The sequence below is a fragment of the Onychomys torridus genome, chromosome 4 (genome assembly GCF_903995425.1).
Source record: "Onychomys torridus chromosome 4, mOncTor1.1, whole genome shotgun sequence".
Lineage (NCBI taxonomy): Eukaryota > Metazoa > Chordata > Mammalia > Rodentia > Cricetidae > Onychomys > Onychomys torridus.
The window spans coordinates 6,342,898-6,357,137 of record NC_050446.1 but is presented as its reverse complement, the minus strand read 5'-3'; the positions used below and the strand labels follow the sequence as shown (position 1 = coordinate 6,357,137).

Here is a 14,240-nt window from a genome sequence, read left to right as displayed (position 1 = left end):
TAACATCGGCATATGGAAATGAGTCTAATGGGCACATGGGCATGAGAACAGGGAACTGATTCAGAGTGACTTCACGGTGCACAGCCGGGGGGCGGTGCTTAATGCCTGTAATCCCAGCATTCGTGGGGCTGAGCAAGGTCCAAGACTAGCCTGGAGTGTGCTGGTGAGTTTTCATCAACTTGACACAAAGTAGGGTCATTTGGAAAGAGGGAACCTCAGTTGAGGAAATGCCTCTATCATTGACCTATAGGAATGTCTTTGCGAGTATTTCTTCCTTCCTTCCTTCCTTTCTTTTTTTGGTTAATGGTTGATGTGGGAGTGCCTAGCCTACTGTGGGCAGTGCCTCCCCTGCCCACAGTAGTCTGAGGAATGTGAGTCTGAGGAACAAGCCAGTGAGCAACATCCTCCATGGCCTCTGCTGGAGTTCTTGCCTCCACGCTCCTGCCCTGACTTCTTCCTTCAGTGATGGACTGTGATGAGGAACTGTAAGCTGAAATAAACCCTTTGACATGTTGCTTTTGGCTCTGGTATTTGTCACAGCTACAGAGAGCAGACAGGGACAGCCACATAGGAAGATCCTGTCTGATATAATAAAATAAACTCGGGGTGTACCATTGGAAAGGGTCCACCTGAGGAGCTGAGGTTTGAGCTGAGTAACAGGGAGTCCCACGAGGCATGTGGCTGGAGCAGCCCGGGTAGAGAATGCAGGAAGTGCAAGGTCCTGCATTAGCAATAGGTTGGATGTGACAGCTCGCTCAGATGGTGGCTTCGATGAGGAGGGGATTCCATTCTCGTCCCCAGAGGCCCATGAGAGGGCAGTAGGAACTCCACAAAAACCAAGCCGAAGTGCCTCTCTGGGAGTACAGAGTTTTCTGGTAGTGCCCTGAGTCATCACTGCCCTTCTCTCACTGGGAGAAGGGGTTAACCGCTCATGCAAAGGCTGCATTGACATAACCAGTGCAGAACTTTGGCTATGTGGAAAACAGCCTGAGCCATTAATCCCAGCTCTCAACCCCCTGCCGCCGCTAGCAGAGGCAGCCGGATCTTGGTAAGCCCGAGGCGAGGTCTGTCTCAAATATGTGGGACTCTGTCTCAAAAAACGAAAACATGTTTCATCATTGCCCATCTGAATTTTAGATTCAAGTGCACATCTTACACTTCATTTGAGCTGACAGCCCTACCAGCCTGAAACCCAGGGCTGCTTAACTCGGGGTCCTTGCTTCATTTCCTGTCCCCCTGTCACTTTCCGGCAATTTCAGAAATGGAGAACTTCATCTCTCCGGTCAGGCAGCCATTGCATGGTGGCTCAGAACGTCTGGAGATCTTTTCCTCTTTCTTCCATGCGCTTCGAGCACACCGAGTAGGGTGGGATGCTGAAGTAGACAGGCCCCGCCCCCACCAGCCCGGTGGTCCCGGAGACCTCCACGTTCCGCCCGCCTCCGCTGCGTAGGCCCCGCCCCCTGTGCGCAAAGCCTCCGCCCCCCGGCAGGCCCCGCCCATGCCCCGGGGCTGCGCTACTCGAGCTTCCATCCAGCAGAAGCTGCGGCCGCAGTACCGCTTCCCACCCGGGGCCGGTCCCAGGCCCTCTGGTCGGGCCCACTGGACATGGAGCTCCGAGCAGCGCATCGTGAGCCCCCGGCGCGCCCCAGCCTGCCCGTCTGGTTAGCGCCCAGCTTGGGGAGGGGACGGTGGAATCTAGCAGGGTGGTAACTCCACATCCTGGCCGCCCCAGGCCTCTCCATCGCACCGCGGTAGAGAGGTGGGATGCATGGGGAAGAAATCCCTGCTCCTGGCTTTCTTTTTCTGCCTTTGACCAAATGGGTGACCTTGAGCCGAGAGCTCCTCCTCTCTGCCTGTCCTTCCCCATCTGCACAATGGGCATTGGTTTGGCAGGGTCTCTGAATCCACATCCTTTAGGATGGAGCACGTTGTCTCATGCTTGGAGACTTTAAGGCTATTGGTTCCTGGGCCCGTTTGCCCTGACCTGGATCTGTACCCTCTTCCCTTGCCTCAGTTTCCCTCACATCATAGAACCAGCTTCCAGCCTTTCCCATCCCAAGCTCTGGAGACAGCAGCCTCCGGACTGCTGAGGGCACAGACAGCATGAAGGCCCGGGTAAGTGACATGGAAGAAAGAACGCTCACTGGGGATTTGGGGGCAACCTGGGCAGAGCTTCGCAGCCACCTTCCCATGCCAGGCGTTATAGTCATCCTCCCCACCCCTTATGGTGTTGGGGATGGAACTCAGAGCCATGCACATGCCGAGCACACACCCTAATAGAGTCCCATCCACAGCTCCCCCCCCCCCCCCCCCCCCCCCGTGGGCGCCTCTGTTCGCCCCTGTACCACCCCTGCTCCTGAGTCTTTGTGACCCCAGGCGAGTGACTTCCGGTTCCCCTTTTGGTTTCACTTTTTGCTCTTATCACCTGAAATGGAAGTAAGGGTACAATGTCACTCAGTCAGGGGATGAGACTGCATGATGTGAAGGCTCAGATCCCCGGCTCTGGCCTTTGCTGGTGAGCCCCTTGAATGTAGGGGTGGGAAGATTTAATCACTGCCTGAGTCAAGGTCACTGGTCCCTTGTGGGCAGGGGACCGATTGCTATGCAGAGCCCGAAGCCTCGGGGGCTGTGAACCCTGTCTCCTGGACAGCTGGTCACACAGAGAAGACTTATTTTTAGAAGCTGATGTGGCTTGTGGACAGACAAGGAAGGGTGGACCCCTGGCAGGATGTGCCAGGGGCTGTTCCGCACCTCTGGTTTCTGGGCATACTGGCCAGCTCCTAGTGCCTCCTCTGGAATGGTCTTGGGCCTAGAAAATCCGAGCTCCGAGAGTCACAGATGTGGAGATGGATGGCCCAGCAGACAGTGACCTGAGGCAGGGCTCCTCCAAAGTTTGCTGGGCATTTTCAGTGAGTGTGCAGGTAGCCAGCCCAAGGTGAGGAGAGAGCCAGAGGGTTATCTCCAGTGGCCTTTTGTGTATCATTTCTAGAATTTAGAATGACCGAACAGAAGCAAGCATTCCAACCATTGAAAGCATATTCTTGTTTGTTTTTGGTTATTGAAACAGAGTTTCAGTCTGTAGCCTGGACTAGCAGGGAACTCACTGTGTAGCCCAGGTTAGCCTCAAGCTTGTAGCAGGCTTGCCTCAGGCAAGGGATGAGCTGCCACGCTTGGAGATATCTATCTAATCTATCTAGGTGATGGATGGTTGTGAGGCATCCTCCGTGAGCTCTGGGGACCTGGTGCAAGTGCAGAGACTCTCACCACCACTCAGCCTCCTCTCATTTCTTAAAAAATGCCTTCCCCCAAGTCCCCATCCACCTCCTATACTGCCCACCCAGATCCTAGCCAAGGGGACACACTGCAGAGTGTGTCAGTGGGAATTTGGGTTCTGCAGTCTGGATTTACGACTCCAGCCTGCATCCTGCATGCACCCTTGCTGTGTGGCCTTGAGTAGTATGTAGGCTTCTTCCCAAGTGGGTGTCCTGACCTGGAAGAGGGGGTTTGGGGAGTTATCTGTAGTTTCAAGGGCTAAGAGCTAGGCATCCCTGAAGAAGGTCTCATCGACAGAGATTGAATTCTACTGAAGAGGGTCTACACAGGGAGCCTGGGTGCTCTCCACAAAGTACCCCACAGGCCCATGACCACCATCTCTTCCAGGGTCGCCTTCTGCTCCTCATACTGTGCACCTTGGCATTCTCCACTGTCTACGTGTTCCTGTGCTGCTGGGCCTGCCTGCCCCTCTGCCTGGCAACCTGTCTGGACCGCCGCCTCCCTGTGGCCCCCAGACCCACTGTGCCAGGGCCCCTGCACCTCAGTGGCTACAGCAGCGTGCCAGAAGGAAAGGTGAGTCAGCCCGGAAGTGCTAAGGAGGCCTGCCTGTCCCTGCTCTGGGAAGCAGTGAGAACTGGGCAGGTGGTGAGCCAGCCTCGACTCTGAGCATGACTTCTCTGTTCACTAGCCACCGTGTAACCTCTGCCAGTCACTTGACCAACCTCTCTGAGCACTCAAGGAGGAAATATGGTTTGCACTAAGCAGACGCTGCCTGGCTACTCCCAGCCACATGCTGGGATGAAAGGGCAGCTGGCCACTTGGGACTGCCATTGTGTGTCAGTGTATACCTGTGTGTCTTTAGACTTCTGTGTCTCCACACCATATGCTCAGTAGACATGGCTTGGCCCCTGCAGTCTATCTGTCATTGTGTGGCAGCTGAGGGTAAAGAGCCAGTACAAGTCAAGGTTATGTGTGGTCCCAGGACTCACGAGACAGGGACACTGGAGTCCAAGAATGACAAGACACCCATAGTGCCTGTCCCCATAGTTGCTCTACCTGGTGTGGCAAAGGGACATTCCCATCCTTGACCCTCATAGCAGTGACCCTATGTGTCACCCACATATTACAGCTTCCTAACTCCATCCCGTCTAGTTCTTGATGCTGAAATTCTTTCTTAGTTGGATGGCTTTTAGTCGGCCCTAGGGGCATGCTTAGGAGCGCTGGCTTGCTGGAGACACGTGGGTCCTCATCCCTTGGAGTCTCCGCCACCTCGGTGTAGTTGGAGTTTGCCTGCCTGGCCCACAGTCAGGACAAATCTCTCTCACCTGCCAGGCCCATAGACGCTCAGACCCAACCAAGTAAACACACAGAAACTTACATTGTTTACAAACTGTATGGCTGTGGCAGGCTTCTTGTTATCTACTTCTTCTATCTTAAATTAACCCATTTCTGTTAGTCTATACTTTGCCACATGGCTTGTGGCTTACCAATGTCTTTACATGTTGCTTCTCATGGCGGCAGCTGGCAGTGTCTCTCTCAACCTTCTACTTCCCAGAATTCTCTTCTCTCTTGTCCCACCTATACTTCCTGCCTGGCCACTGGCCAATCAGAACTTTATTTACACAGAGCGATAGCCACAGCACCTCGTCATCTATAAAGGACCATTCTCGCCTGTGTTGGGCTGTTTCGAGATTCACAGGGTGACTGGAAGATGTGGGCATAGCTGATGAAGGCTGGGGCCGTAGCTCAGTCTAGAGTGTTGCTTGTGAGCAAGGTGGGGTGCTCGGTTCAATCCCAGGACCCCAAAGCAAAGCAAAGCAAAGCAAAGCAAAAAACTCCTGGGGGTGTTAACACTCCACTCCCCCAGGATGGCCACCTGGGACAAATGCCAGGTATGCTGGGTGGACACTGTCCAATGTGCCATGATGTGACCAGAGTTCTTGTAGACACATAACATTGTGTGTGTGTGTTCAGCCTTCGGTTTTGTTTCTCAGACATTGTCTACATTTATTTATTTATTTATTTATTTATTTATTTATTTATTTATTTATATTTTTTGAGACAGGTTCTCTCACTAACTGGAATTAAGTTAGCTAGACTGGCTAGTGAGTCTTAGGGATCTACCTGTCTCTGCCCTCATAGTACTGGGATTACTAACTCATGCCATGGTGCCCAGCTCATGCACTTACCCTCCCTCCCTCCCTCCCTCCCTCCCTCCCTTCCCTCCCTTCCTCCCTTCCCTTCCTCCCTCCCTCCCTCCCTTCCCTTCCTCCCTCCCTCCCTCTCTTCCCTCCCTCCCTCCCTTCCCTTCCTCCCTCCCTCCCTCTCTTCCCTTCCTCCCTCCCTTCCCTTCCTCCCTCCCTCCCTTCCCTTCCTCCCTCCCTTCTTCCTCCCTCCCTCCCTCCCTTCCCTTCCTCCCTCCCTTCTTCCTCCCTCCCTCCTTTCTCCCTCCCTCCCTTCCTCCCTCCCTTCTTCCTCCCTCCCTCCCTCCCTTCCTCCCTCCCTTCTTCCTCCCTCCCTCCCTCCCTTCCTCCCTCCCTTCTTCCTCCCTCCCTTCCCTCCCTCTCTCCCTCCCTCCCTCCTTCTACAAGGACTGGAGATTGAACTGGGTCCTTATTTTGCCACTGAGCGCTCTCCCCAGCCTCCTTTTGTTTTTAAGTGGGAAATTCAGATATGGAATGTCAACAGGGGTGCGTTTTACACACTTGTAATAGTGAAAACAACTTAAGGTCTTGCGAGGGCCAGTACAATGATGCCTGATGGAGCTGATGGCGACTAGGATCAGAATGAACATCCCCCGTTGCCAGGACAGGCTCAGACGGATGGCACCACAAGGAAGTCTTTTGTTCTTTTTTATGTTTTCTGTTCTTTCAGGAGAGGGTCTCATATAGCCCTGGCGGCCTGGAACCCGCTGTGTGGCAGATGTCTTTGAGCTGATCCTCAGGCCACAAGCTCAGATGCTGGGGTTATAGGCTTGCCCTACCCTGCCTGGTCTAGAATGCCTTTTTTAAAACACTGTGATACAGAAAATATGAGTTCTTAAATCAACATTTTATCAAATAAAAAAAGAAACATACCTGAGTGGTATTTCACAATGTCTTTTATTGAGTGGAATTAATGTCCCTGTATCTTTCACATGCCTCAATAAACTTAAGTTCCTCCAGGTGAGGGCCCAGCCTTTCCCTGGGAGCCCTGACACTGACTGTTTGTGCCTAACATATTGGAGCCAGCGGCCCTTCTGGGCCTGAGGTCTGTGTGGTGGCTCACATCTGTTGTCCCAGCACTCGAGTCCCATGTCAGTCTGTATATAGCAAGGCCTCATCTCAAAAGAGGTGGGGCAGGATGGGGGAAATGGCTATCATAAAGTGTGTGCCATGCAAGTGTAAGGACCAGAGTGTGGGCCCCCAAACCCACAAAGAGATAGGTCAGCATGGTAGCTTGCTGTGATCCCTTCTTTGGGGAGGCAGAGGTGGGACCCCAGAGTAAGATACTTAGTCAGACTAGCCAAAGCAGGCTTCTTAGTGTGTCGCCACCGAGACCCTGTCTCATTATACATGGTGGAGAATGATCAAAGAAGACACTATATATCAACCTTAGCCTTGATATGGATGTGAATCCACACACAGGAGAGGAAACACATTAAATCAGCTTTAATAAACTACAAATGTAAAAGAATTCACCCAGTAAACCGGGCTGTGGTGGCACACGCCTTTAATCCCAGCACTGGGGAGGCAGAGGCAAGCGGATCTTTGTGAGTTCCAGGCCAGCCTGGTCTACAGAGTGAGTTTCAGGAAAGGCACAAAGCTACACAGAGAAGCCCTGTCTTGAAAAACCAAAAAAAAAAAAAAAAAAAAAAGGAAAAAAAAAAAAAAAAGAAAAGAATTCACCAATTATAAGTGCACAGTTAGAGGGAACTTTTTTGTTATAGACAAGGTCTCACCATGTAGCCCTGGCTGGCCTGGAACTCACTCTGTAGCCCAGGCTAGCCTCGAACTCACAGAGCTCTGCCTGCCTCTGCCTCCTGAGTGCTGGGACTAACGGTGTGCACCACCATACCCAGATGGTGAGTCTTGACAGAAGTAGAACATGAGTAACCCTCTCTGTGGTGACATGGAACTTTCCTGTCACTCCCAAAAGCCCTCTCACGGCCTTTTACAGCCATCTCTGGCTTTTAGAAACGCTACGGCAAGGCCTGAAGAGGCATTTTTCCATTCCACTGTGTTCTAGCCTGCTGACATTGGCAGCCTGTCCCCAAGACCACCCTGCCCCCAGCTCCTTATTCCTTGTGCTTTTTTTTTTTTTTTTTTTTTCATTCTCAAGAGGAGATGTTCTCACACTTCACTGATGAGAGACAGAATGCCCTGCCCTGGAGCCAGGCTGGAGGAGTCAGACTGCCAAAGCTGTCATGGGCTGGCCATGGAAGGAAGACTCCTCTTACTGAAAACCCTCCTGTCATAAACTGGGTGCAGTGTGGGTTGGGCTTGGACAGGGCAGGGCTCAGGCGGTTCCGCGTTTACTTAACGAACACTTGCTTGACATCAAGCTGTGCCAGAGGCCATTCTAGGTGCCTTATGAATGTTTGTTCCTGTAGCCTTAACAAGGTCCCCAAAGTGTAGGGCCTTTGAAGGCCTTGGGGACAGCAACAATGCTGCCTATAGCTGATAAGGAAGCTCGGGGAAGTTATGTTCTCATGCCTAGCTTGCCAAGTGGGCCGACTTTGGTCTTTGGGGGCAGACGTGGTGGTTGTCCTCTTTCTATAGTCCTGCGTTTGTGAAGTTGGAACAGGAGAAACACAAGTTCAAGGCATATCTGAGCAACAAAGTGAGACTTCATATCGCAAATTAGGACCAGCCAGGAGCCTAATGGATGGAAGCACTTATTATAGAACTGACTCACGCAAGTTGTCCCTGGATCGTCACATGTATACTGTAGCACTTGCCTCCCGCCCCCACCGCAAAAACAAAAAATCCTAGGGTCTGGGGAGGTGGTTCACTTGGTAAAAGTGATCGGTGGGCAAGCCTGAGGACCAGAGATCAGTCTCCAGCATCCATGTAAGAGCCAGGTGCCAGGCGGGGCGGTGGTGGCGCACACCTTTAATCCCAGCACTCGGGAGGCAGAGGCAGGCGGATCTCTGTGAGTTCAAGGCCAGCCTGGTCTACAAAACAAGATCCAGGACAGGCACCAAAACTACACAGAGAAACCCTGTCTCGAAAAACCATTAAAAAAAAAAAAAAAAGAGCAGGTGCCTGGCATGCACATGTAATCCTGTGCCGGGAGGCAGACATGGGAAGCTCTCCGGAGCTGCCTAGTCAGCCAATGTAGCAGAATTGGTAAGATCCTGGTTTAGTGAGAGACTCTGTCTCAAAATAAATAAATAAATAAATAAAAATAAAGAGTGATTAAGGAAGATACTCAGTGTCAACCTCAGACCCCCCCTCACACATACACATATGTATGCAAGCACACCCACCCCTGTGCACACATACACAAAATTTAGAAACAAAAGCCAGTAACTCTTAGTCCTTGGAACTGATCCAACTATCAGGCAGGTTAGTGGGTGTGATAGGACAGGTGGGACAAGCGGCAGCTGGGGCTGAGGTTTTCTGATCTTTCGATTTTCCTCTACAGCCCCTTATGCGAGAGCTTTGCCACAGCTGTGCAGTGGTGTCCAGCTCTGGCCAGATGCTGGGCTCAGGCCTGGGTGCCCAGATCGACGGTGCTGAGTGCGTGTTACGCATGAACCAGGCACCCACCGTGGGCTTTGAGGAGGACGTGGGCCAGCGCAGCACCTTGCGCGTGATCTCGCACACGAGTGTGCCGTTGCTCCTGCACAACTACTCACACTATTTCCAGCAGGCCCAGGACACACTGTACGTGGTGTGGGGCCAGGGCAGGCACATGGACCGGATGCTGGGCGGCCGCACCTACCGCACATTGCTGCAGCTCACCAGAATGTACCCAGGCCTGCAGGTGTACACCTTCACTGAACGCATGATGGCCTACTGTGACCAGATCTTCCAGGAGGAGACAGGCAAGAACCGGTGAGCTGGGGGCCCCTGGCACCTGGGGCTTGTCTTCTCTGAGAGCCTCTTTGTGCTAGGAAATGCTTTAAGATTGGAGGTGGCCTCTGAAGTCTGTTCCAGATAACTGAAGTAAGAGTTGCCGTCAGAAGCACTGCCGTCAGGCTGGGGATGTGGCTCTGTTGGAGAGTGTTTACCTAGCATGCCCAAGGTCCTGGGTTCCATTCCCAGCACAGAATAAACTAACCTCCATAATCCCAGCACTCATGAGGTAGAGGCGGATGGTCAGGAGTTCAAGGGCATCTTCAGGTACTTAGGGAGTTTGGTTGAGGCAAGCCTGGGCTATATGAGACTCTCAAACATGAGCAAAAAAAAACCTCGACTCGGGCCAGGAACTAAGCACTCTGCATCAGACACCTCTTTAATACCTCATTCAAAAGGGCCCTCAGGATTCCCCGTGGGACCTCACCTACATGCTTCAGCCCCAACCCCATCCTCATGTTTACATTGTCATAGCTGGAGTTCCTTCTGCCTCGAATATTCTAGAATTTCTCATGATTGTCTCTATCTGGTCTAGAGGAACTACCACAACCTCAGGAAAGCCCTCCTGGACCTCCTCTGAAGGAGCGGCCTGCGCCCAAGTTCTGCATCCCACTCCTTCCCAGCCTCTTAGTGGCTCTCACGATTAGACATCACTTTATGTTTTCTCCATCAGAGTGTTAGCACCAGGTGGGGCAGTGCTGGCTGTACTCAGCCTGAATGGGGGAGCCAGCCTGTACTCTCAGAGCGGGTGACCCTTTGCTTGGGCGGGTGACCCTTTGGTCCAGGTGGAATGGGGAGGGCATGGGCAAGGCTAGTGTGTTCCCACATCAAAGCCACCTGGAAGTCCCCCCATTTCACAGCTGAGTTTCAGGAGTGAGTCGTTTCCTACAGCAGAGGCGGGGCTCTCCAGCAGACTCACCACTTTTACCAACTCTGCTCTTGTGCCCTGGGGTCTCCCCAGGCCCCGGGCGCATTATCAGCTTGGATAGCAAGACTGATCAGACTTGGGTTTGTGTGAGGCTTCACCTCTGACCCACTGCTGACCTCTGGCTGGCACGCCGCCTCTTCCCTATCCTCCCCAGGACCCCTTTCTGGCCGTCAGGTGGGGAGCAGGGGTGGGACCCACTGACAATGCCCCATCCTCCCCAGGAGGCAGTCAGGCTCCTTCCTCAGCACCGGTTGGTTCACCATGATCCTGGCGCTGGAGCTGTGTGAGGAGATCGTGGTCTACGGGATGGTCAGTGACAGCTACTGCAGGTCAGACCGGCTCCCAGGCTGGGGGAGGGGGGGTGAAGCCTTGAGCCAAAGGGTCTATGAGCTGTGGGGACTTCGTGATGGGTGACCTAGGCACAGACACCCCCAGGTGCAGACCTTTGGGAAAAAGTGTAGCCTCCAGCTGAGCATAGTCATCCTACTTAGGAGGTGGAGGGGGTAGAATTAGGAACAGGGCCAGCCTTGGCTCCACATCAAGTTCAAGGCTAGCCCTCTTTTTGAGAGCCTATCAAAAAACTCAAAACAAAAACCACGACTTGTACTATTCTCGGAAGGTTGTTGAGCTGTCAGGGCAGGCATGTCTAAGCTGTGACATTGCGACATTGTCATCTACAGAGTTCACACTTAACCATGTCATCCCTGATGGGGGTGGTGACACACATCCTTAATCCCAGCACAACCACGCTGCACAGAGAAACCCTTGTCTCAAAAAACAAACAAACAAAACCAAAAAGAACCATTCTGTCAAGTTTAAAAAGGGGGCTGGTGGACCTAACTCAGTGGGTAACAGCACTTGCCGCCAAGCTTGACAGCCTGAGTTCAATCGCCAGGACCCACATGTCAGAAGGAGAGAACCGACTCTCAGTGTGTCTGCTGACCTCCACATGTACACTGTGTCAGGTTCTTGTCCACCACTACACACACACAAATACAAAAATGCAAAAAAATTAAAATTTTTAAGTTGCTAAAAAATATTTGGCAAAAATGGGCCTTGAGTTGGACCCACCTGATGGAATAATCTTTAAAAGTGTTGCCTATCCCCCTTGGAGCCTATATCTATTTTTTGTTGTTGTTGTTGTTTTGTTTTTCGAGACAGGGTTTCTCTGTGTAGCTTTGGAGCCTTTCCTGGAACTCACTTGGTGGCCCAGGCTGGCCTTGAACTCACAGAGATCCACCTGCCTCTGCCTCCCGAGTGCTGGGATTAAAGGCGTGCACCACCACCACCTGGCTGCATATATCTATTTTAAGAAAACACCACAGATAGGTTTAGTTGCAGTATTAGTTAAATACTGTGAGTTCAGATGTGAAATGGAATTGTATTGTGACCATGTTACTTTATTATATTTCAGTATTATTATAACTAAGGAGTTTGAGAAAGGCCACAGGTTTTCACTCTCTTCCCTTCAGAACCTATGCCTTGGGCATATGGGAGAGAGGGTAAGAGGGTGGCCCCTGCCTTGGCTAGCCCACAAAGTGCCTCCAGGCTCTGGGCATAAGAGTTGGGCACCACTCTTAGAGAATTCATCCTTTGAGTGACCTGCTCTCCCTGGAGCTGAGTGCCCCACCAGTTTTCCAAATGGACTGGTAAGGCTCAGGCATGCTTCTCTATCCAGTCACCCAATTGCAAGAAGCAGTTTCTGAGTTTTGTCGACTGGGCTCCACACCTGCTGGCCTTCTGCCTTCTGTTCAGATGTGGATGTCCCAGCAGCTGAGGCATAGTCCTGGAGGCAGGCAGCTCTGAGGTCCCATGTCTGTCCCACCTGACCCTATCCCCTCCCAACAGTGAGAAGAGCCCTCCCTCCGTGCCTTACCACTACTTTGAGAAGGGTCGGCTGGACGAGTGTCAGATGTACCTTTTGCATGAGAAGGCACCACGGAGCGCCCATCGCTTTATCACTGAGAAGGCCGTGTTTTCCCGCTGGGCCAAGAAAAGGCCCATCGTGTTCGCCCACCCCTCCTGGAGGGCCGAGTAGTTCCTGTTGCCAGTGGCCACCATGCCTCGCCAGGCCTGCAACCCGTTCGAGGCCACCACACTCCATTATGAACATTTGTTTATGATTCTCGCCTTCTGCCTGATGCCAGGTGGAACCTGGGGTCTCTGTAACCCTAGGCTGGGTATACTTGGAGAAATCTTGGGCCTTGTGACTTGAAGGGGAGTCAAGAGGGTGCCATCTATACCACCCCTGCTCCTTGGCAAATTCACGTCTTCATCTTGGGGTCCATCCTGCCTCCAGGGCGTTCAAGTGGCCTTTGCCCTGGGACCAATGGCCCCCTCACCAGCATCATGACTGTGCCAGTCTTGATCTTTCCTCTACCTATCCCTGTCCACATGGTGCCACGTTCTTGGGCTGGTGGCCCTGGTTGGTGCAGCCTGGAGCCTGGGATTTGATGGGCACAAGGGTCTTTGAGCATCAGCCTCCCAGCCCTGTCTCAGGAGTGTGCCAGTAAATGCATATTTTCTGGACATGGTGTCTAGTGTGGTAACAGATGTGGGATGGGGGTTAGGACACGGACCTGGAGCATGTTCCCTGGAAGGCAGACAGCCCTCCAGCCCTTCTCTAGGCCCACAGAAGCCTGCTCTTTCAGCACTGTATCAGTCCCACAGCCTCCTGCCCCCACACCCCCAGGCCAGGTCTGACCACAGGATGATGCTGGCCCAGGAAAGCTCCCTTTGTCCCAGGCAGACACAGAGCAGGACCTGGGAGGGCTCAGGGTGAGAAAGAAACTCTGCCCAATATCGCTTTCCTGTCCCACGGGTCCGATTCCAAAACCTGCCAGTCAAACTGCCAGTTAACTCTGGGACAGCAAGACAGAATGCAGCTCAGAGTGGGGCTGTGTGGAAGGACGTGGACTTCGCTTTCCTCACCTTGAAGTACTAACACGGCCACCTTCCTGCTGTTAATGACGGTGTGACACCACCCTGAAGAGGGAGCTGGTGCTTATTACAGATGAGGTAGCCCAGGCTAGCTTTGGTGAGGTGGCTGAGCTAGGATACTATCAGACTGGGAGCTCACTTACCCCTGCCTCCTTCCCCCTTTGGACGACTGAGGAATGGAACCCTGGATTTAGCTCTTGGCTTCAGAGCTCAGGACACTCTGGGTATGACCTGTGCAGTCCCCACAGCCCTGGGCTTCGTTTAGTCTCTCCTGCTACAAACTTAAAATTCTTTATAGGGTTAGGTTTTGGTTTCTAACAAGGAACCTCTCACTGAGATATTGTACTGGATCCCACAAATGACAAAGCCCGTCATGCTGAGGACTCTGGTGGCCTAGCCCTCTCTCCCTCCTACCCATTTCCTCAGGAGTGACTGGAGACCTGGCGCCTGGCCCACAGCACTGTCCTTGTCCCCTGTGTATCCTGTACCAGGTGGCCCGGAATCCTTCTCATAAGTAGGAGGAAGGAAGAGGGGAGAGCTCTGAGCCAGGCATGCAGGCTGGATGCCAAGGCACTTCCGCAGGCCTGGCAGTGCTAGGGGCTGTGAGTAGGAGAGTAGAGCAGAGGTGGGTAGTGGTGAGATGGAGGACCCTGCAGCAGGCCTGACTCCACTCTGGCTCCACGGCTCCACTCTCTGATCTATGGCTCTGGTTCATTAGAACCTTTGGGTCTCAGTTTCCCTATCAATTAAAAAAAAATCGATGGAATAATTCCTACCTCACAAGATTGCATGAGCTCAGAGATGCTGGGCTGCCTCTTGGGCTTAAATACTGTTCTTAGCTGGGCGGTGATGGCGCACACCTTTGATCCCAGCACTCAAGAGGCTGAGGCAGGAGGATCTCTGAGTTCGAGGCCAGCCTGGGCTACCGAGTGAGTTCCAGGAAAGGCGCCAAAGCTACACAGAGAAACCCTGTCTTAAAACAAATAAATAAATATAAAACAAAAAATACTGTTCTTCTCTTAATGGGAATAGTTAAT

General features: G+C 52.6%; 1 protein-coding gene across 1 annotated transcript; it reads left to right on the top strand.

The window, feature by feature from the left end:
* The first annotated feature begins 1,469 nt into the window (after positions 1 to 1,469).
* Positions 1,470 to 12,792, top strand: St6galnac4 (ST6 N-acetylgalactosaminide alpha-2,6-sialyltransferase 4). Its single transcript, XM_036185544.1, is given in 6 exon segments — positions 1,470 to 1,661; positions 2,015 to 2,115; positions 3,661 to 3,846; positions 8,902 to 9,314; positions 10,485 to 10,592; positions 12,112 to 12,792. Coding segments are annotated over 6 exon segments (1,161 nt in total). The 5' UTR covers positions 1,470 to 1,498; the 3' UTR covers positions 12,302 to 12,792.
* The last annotated feature ends 1,448 nt before the right edge of the window (positions 12,793 to 14,240 follow it).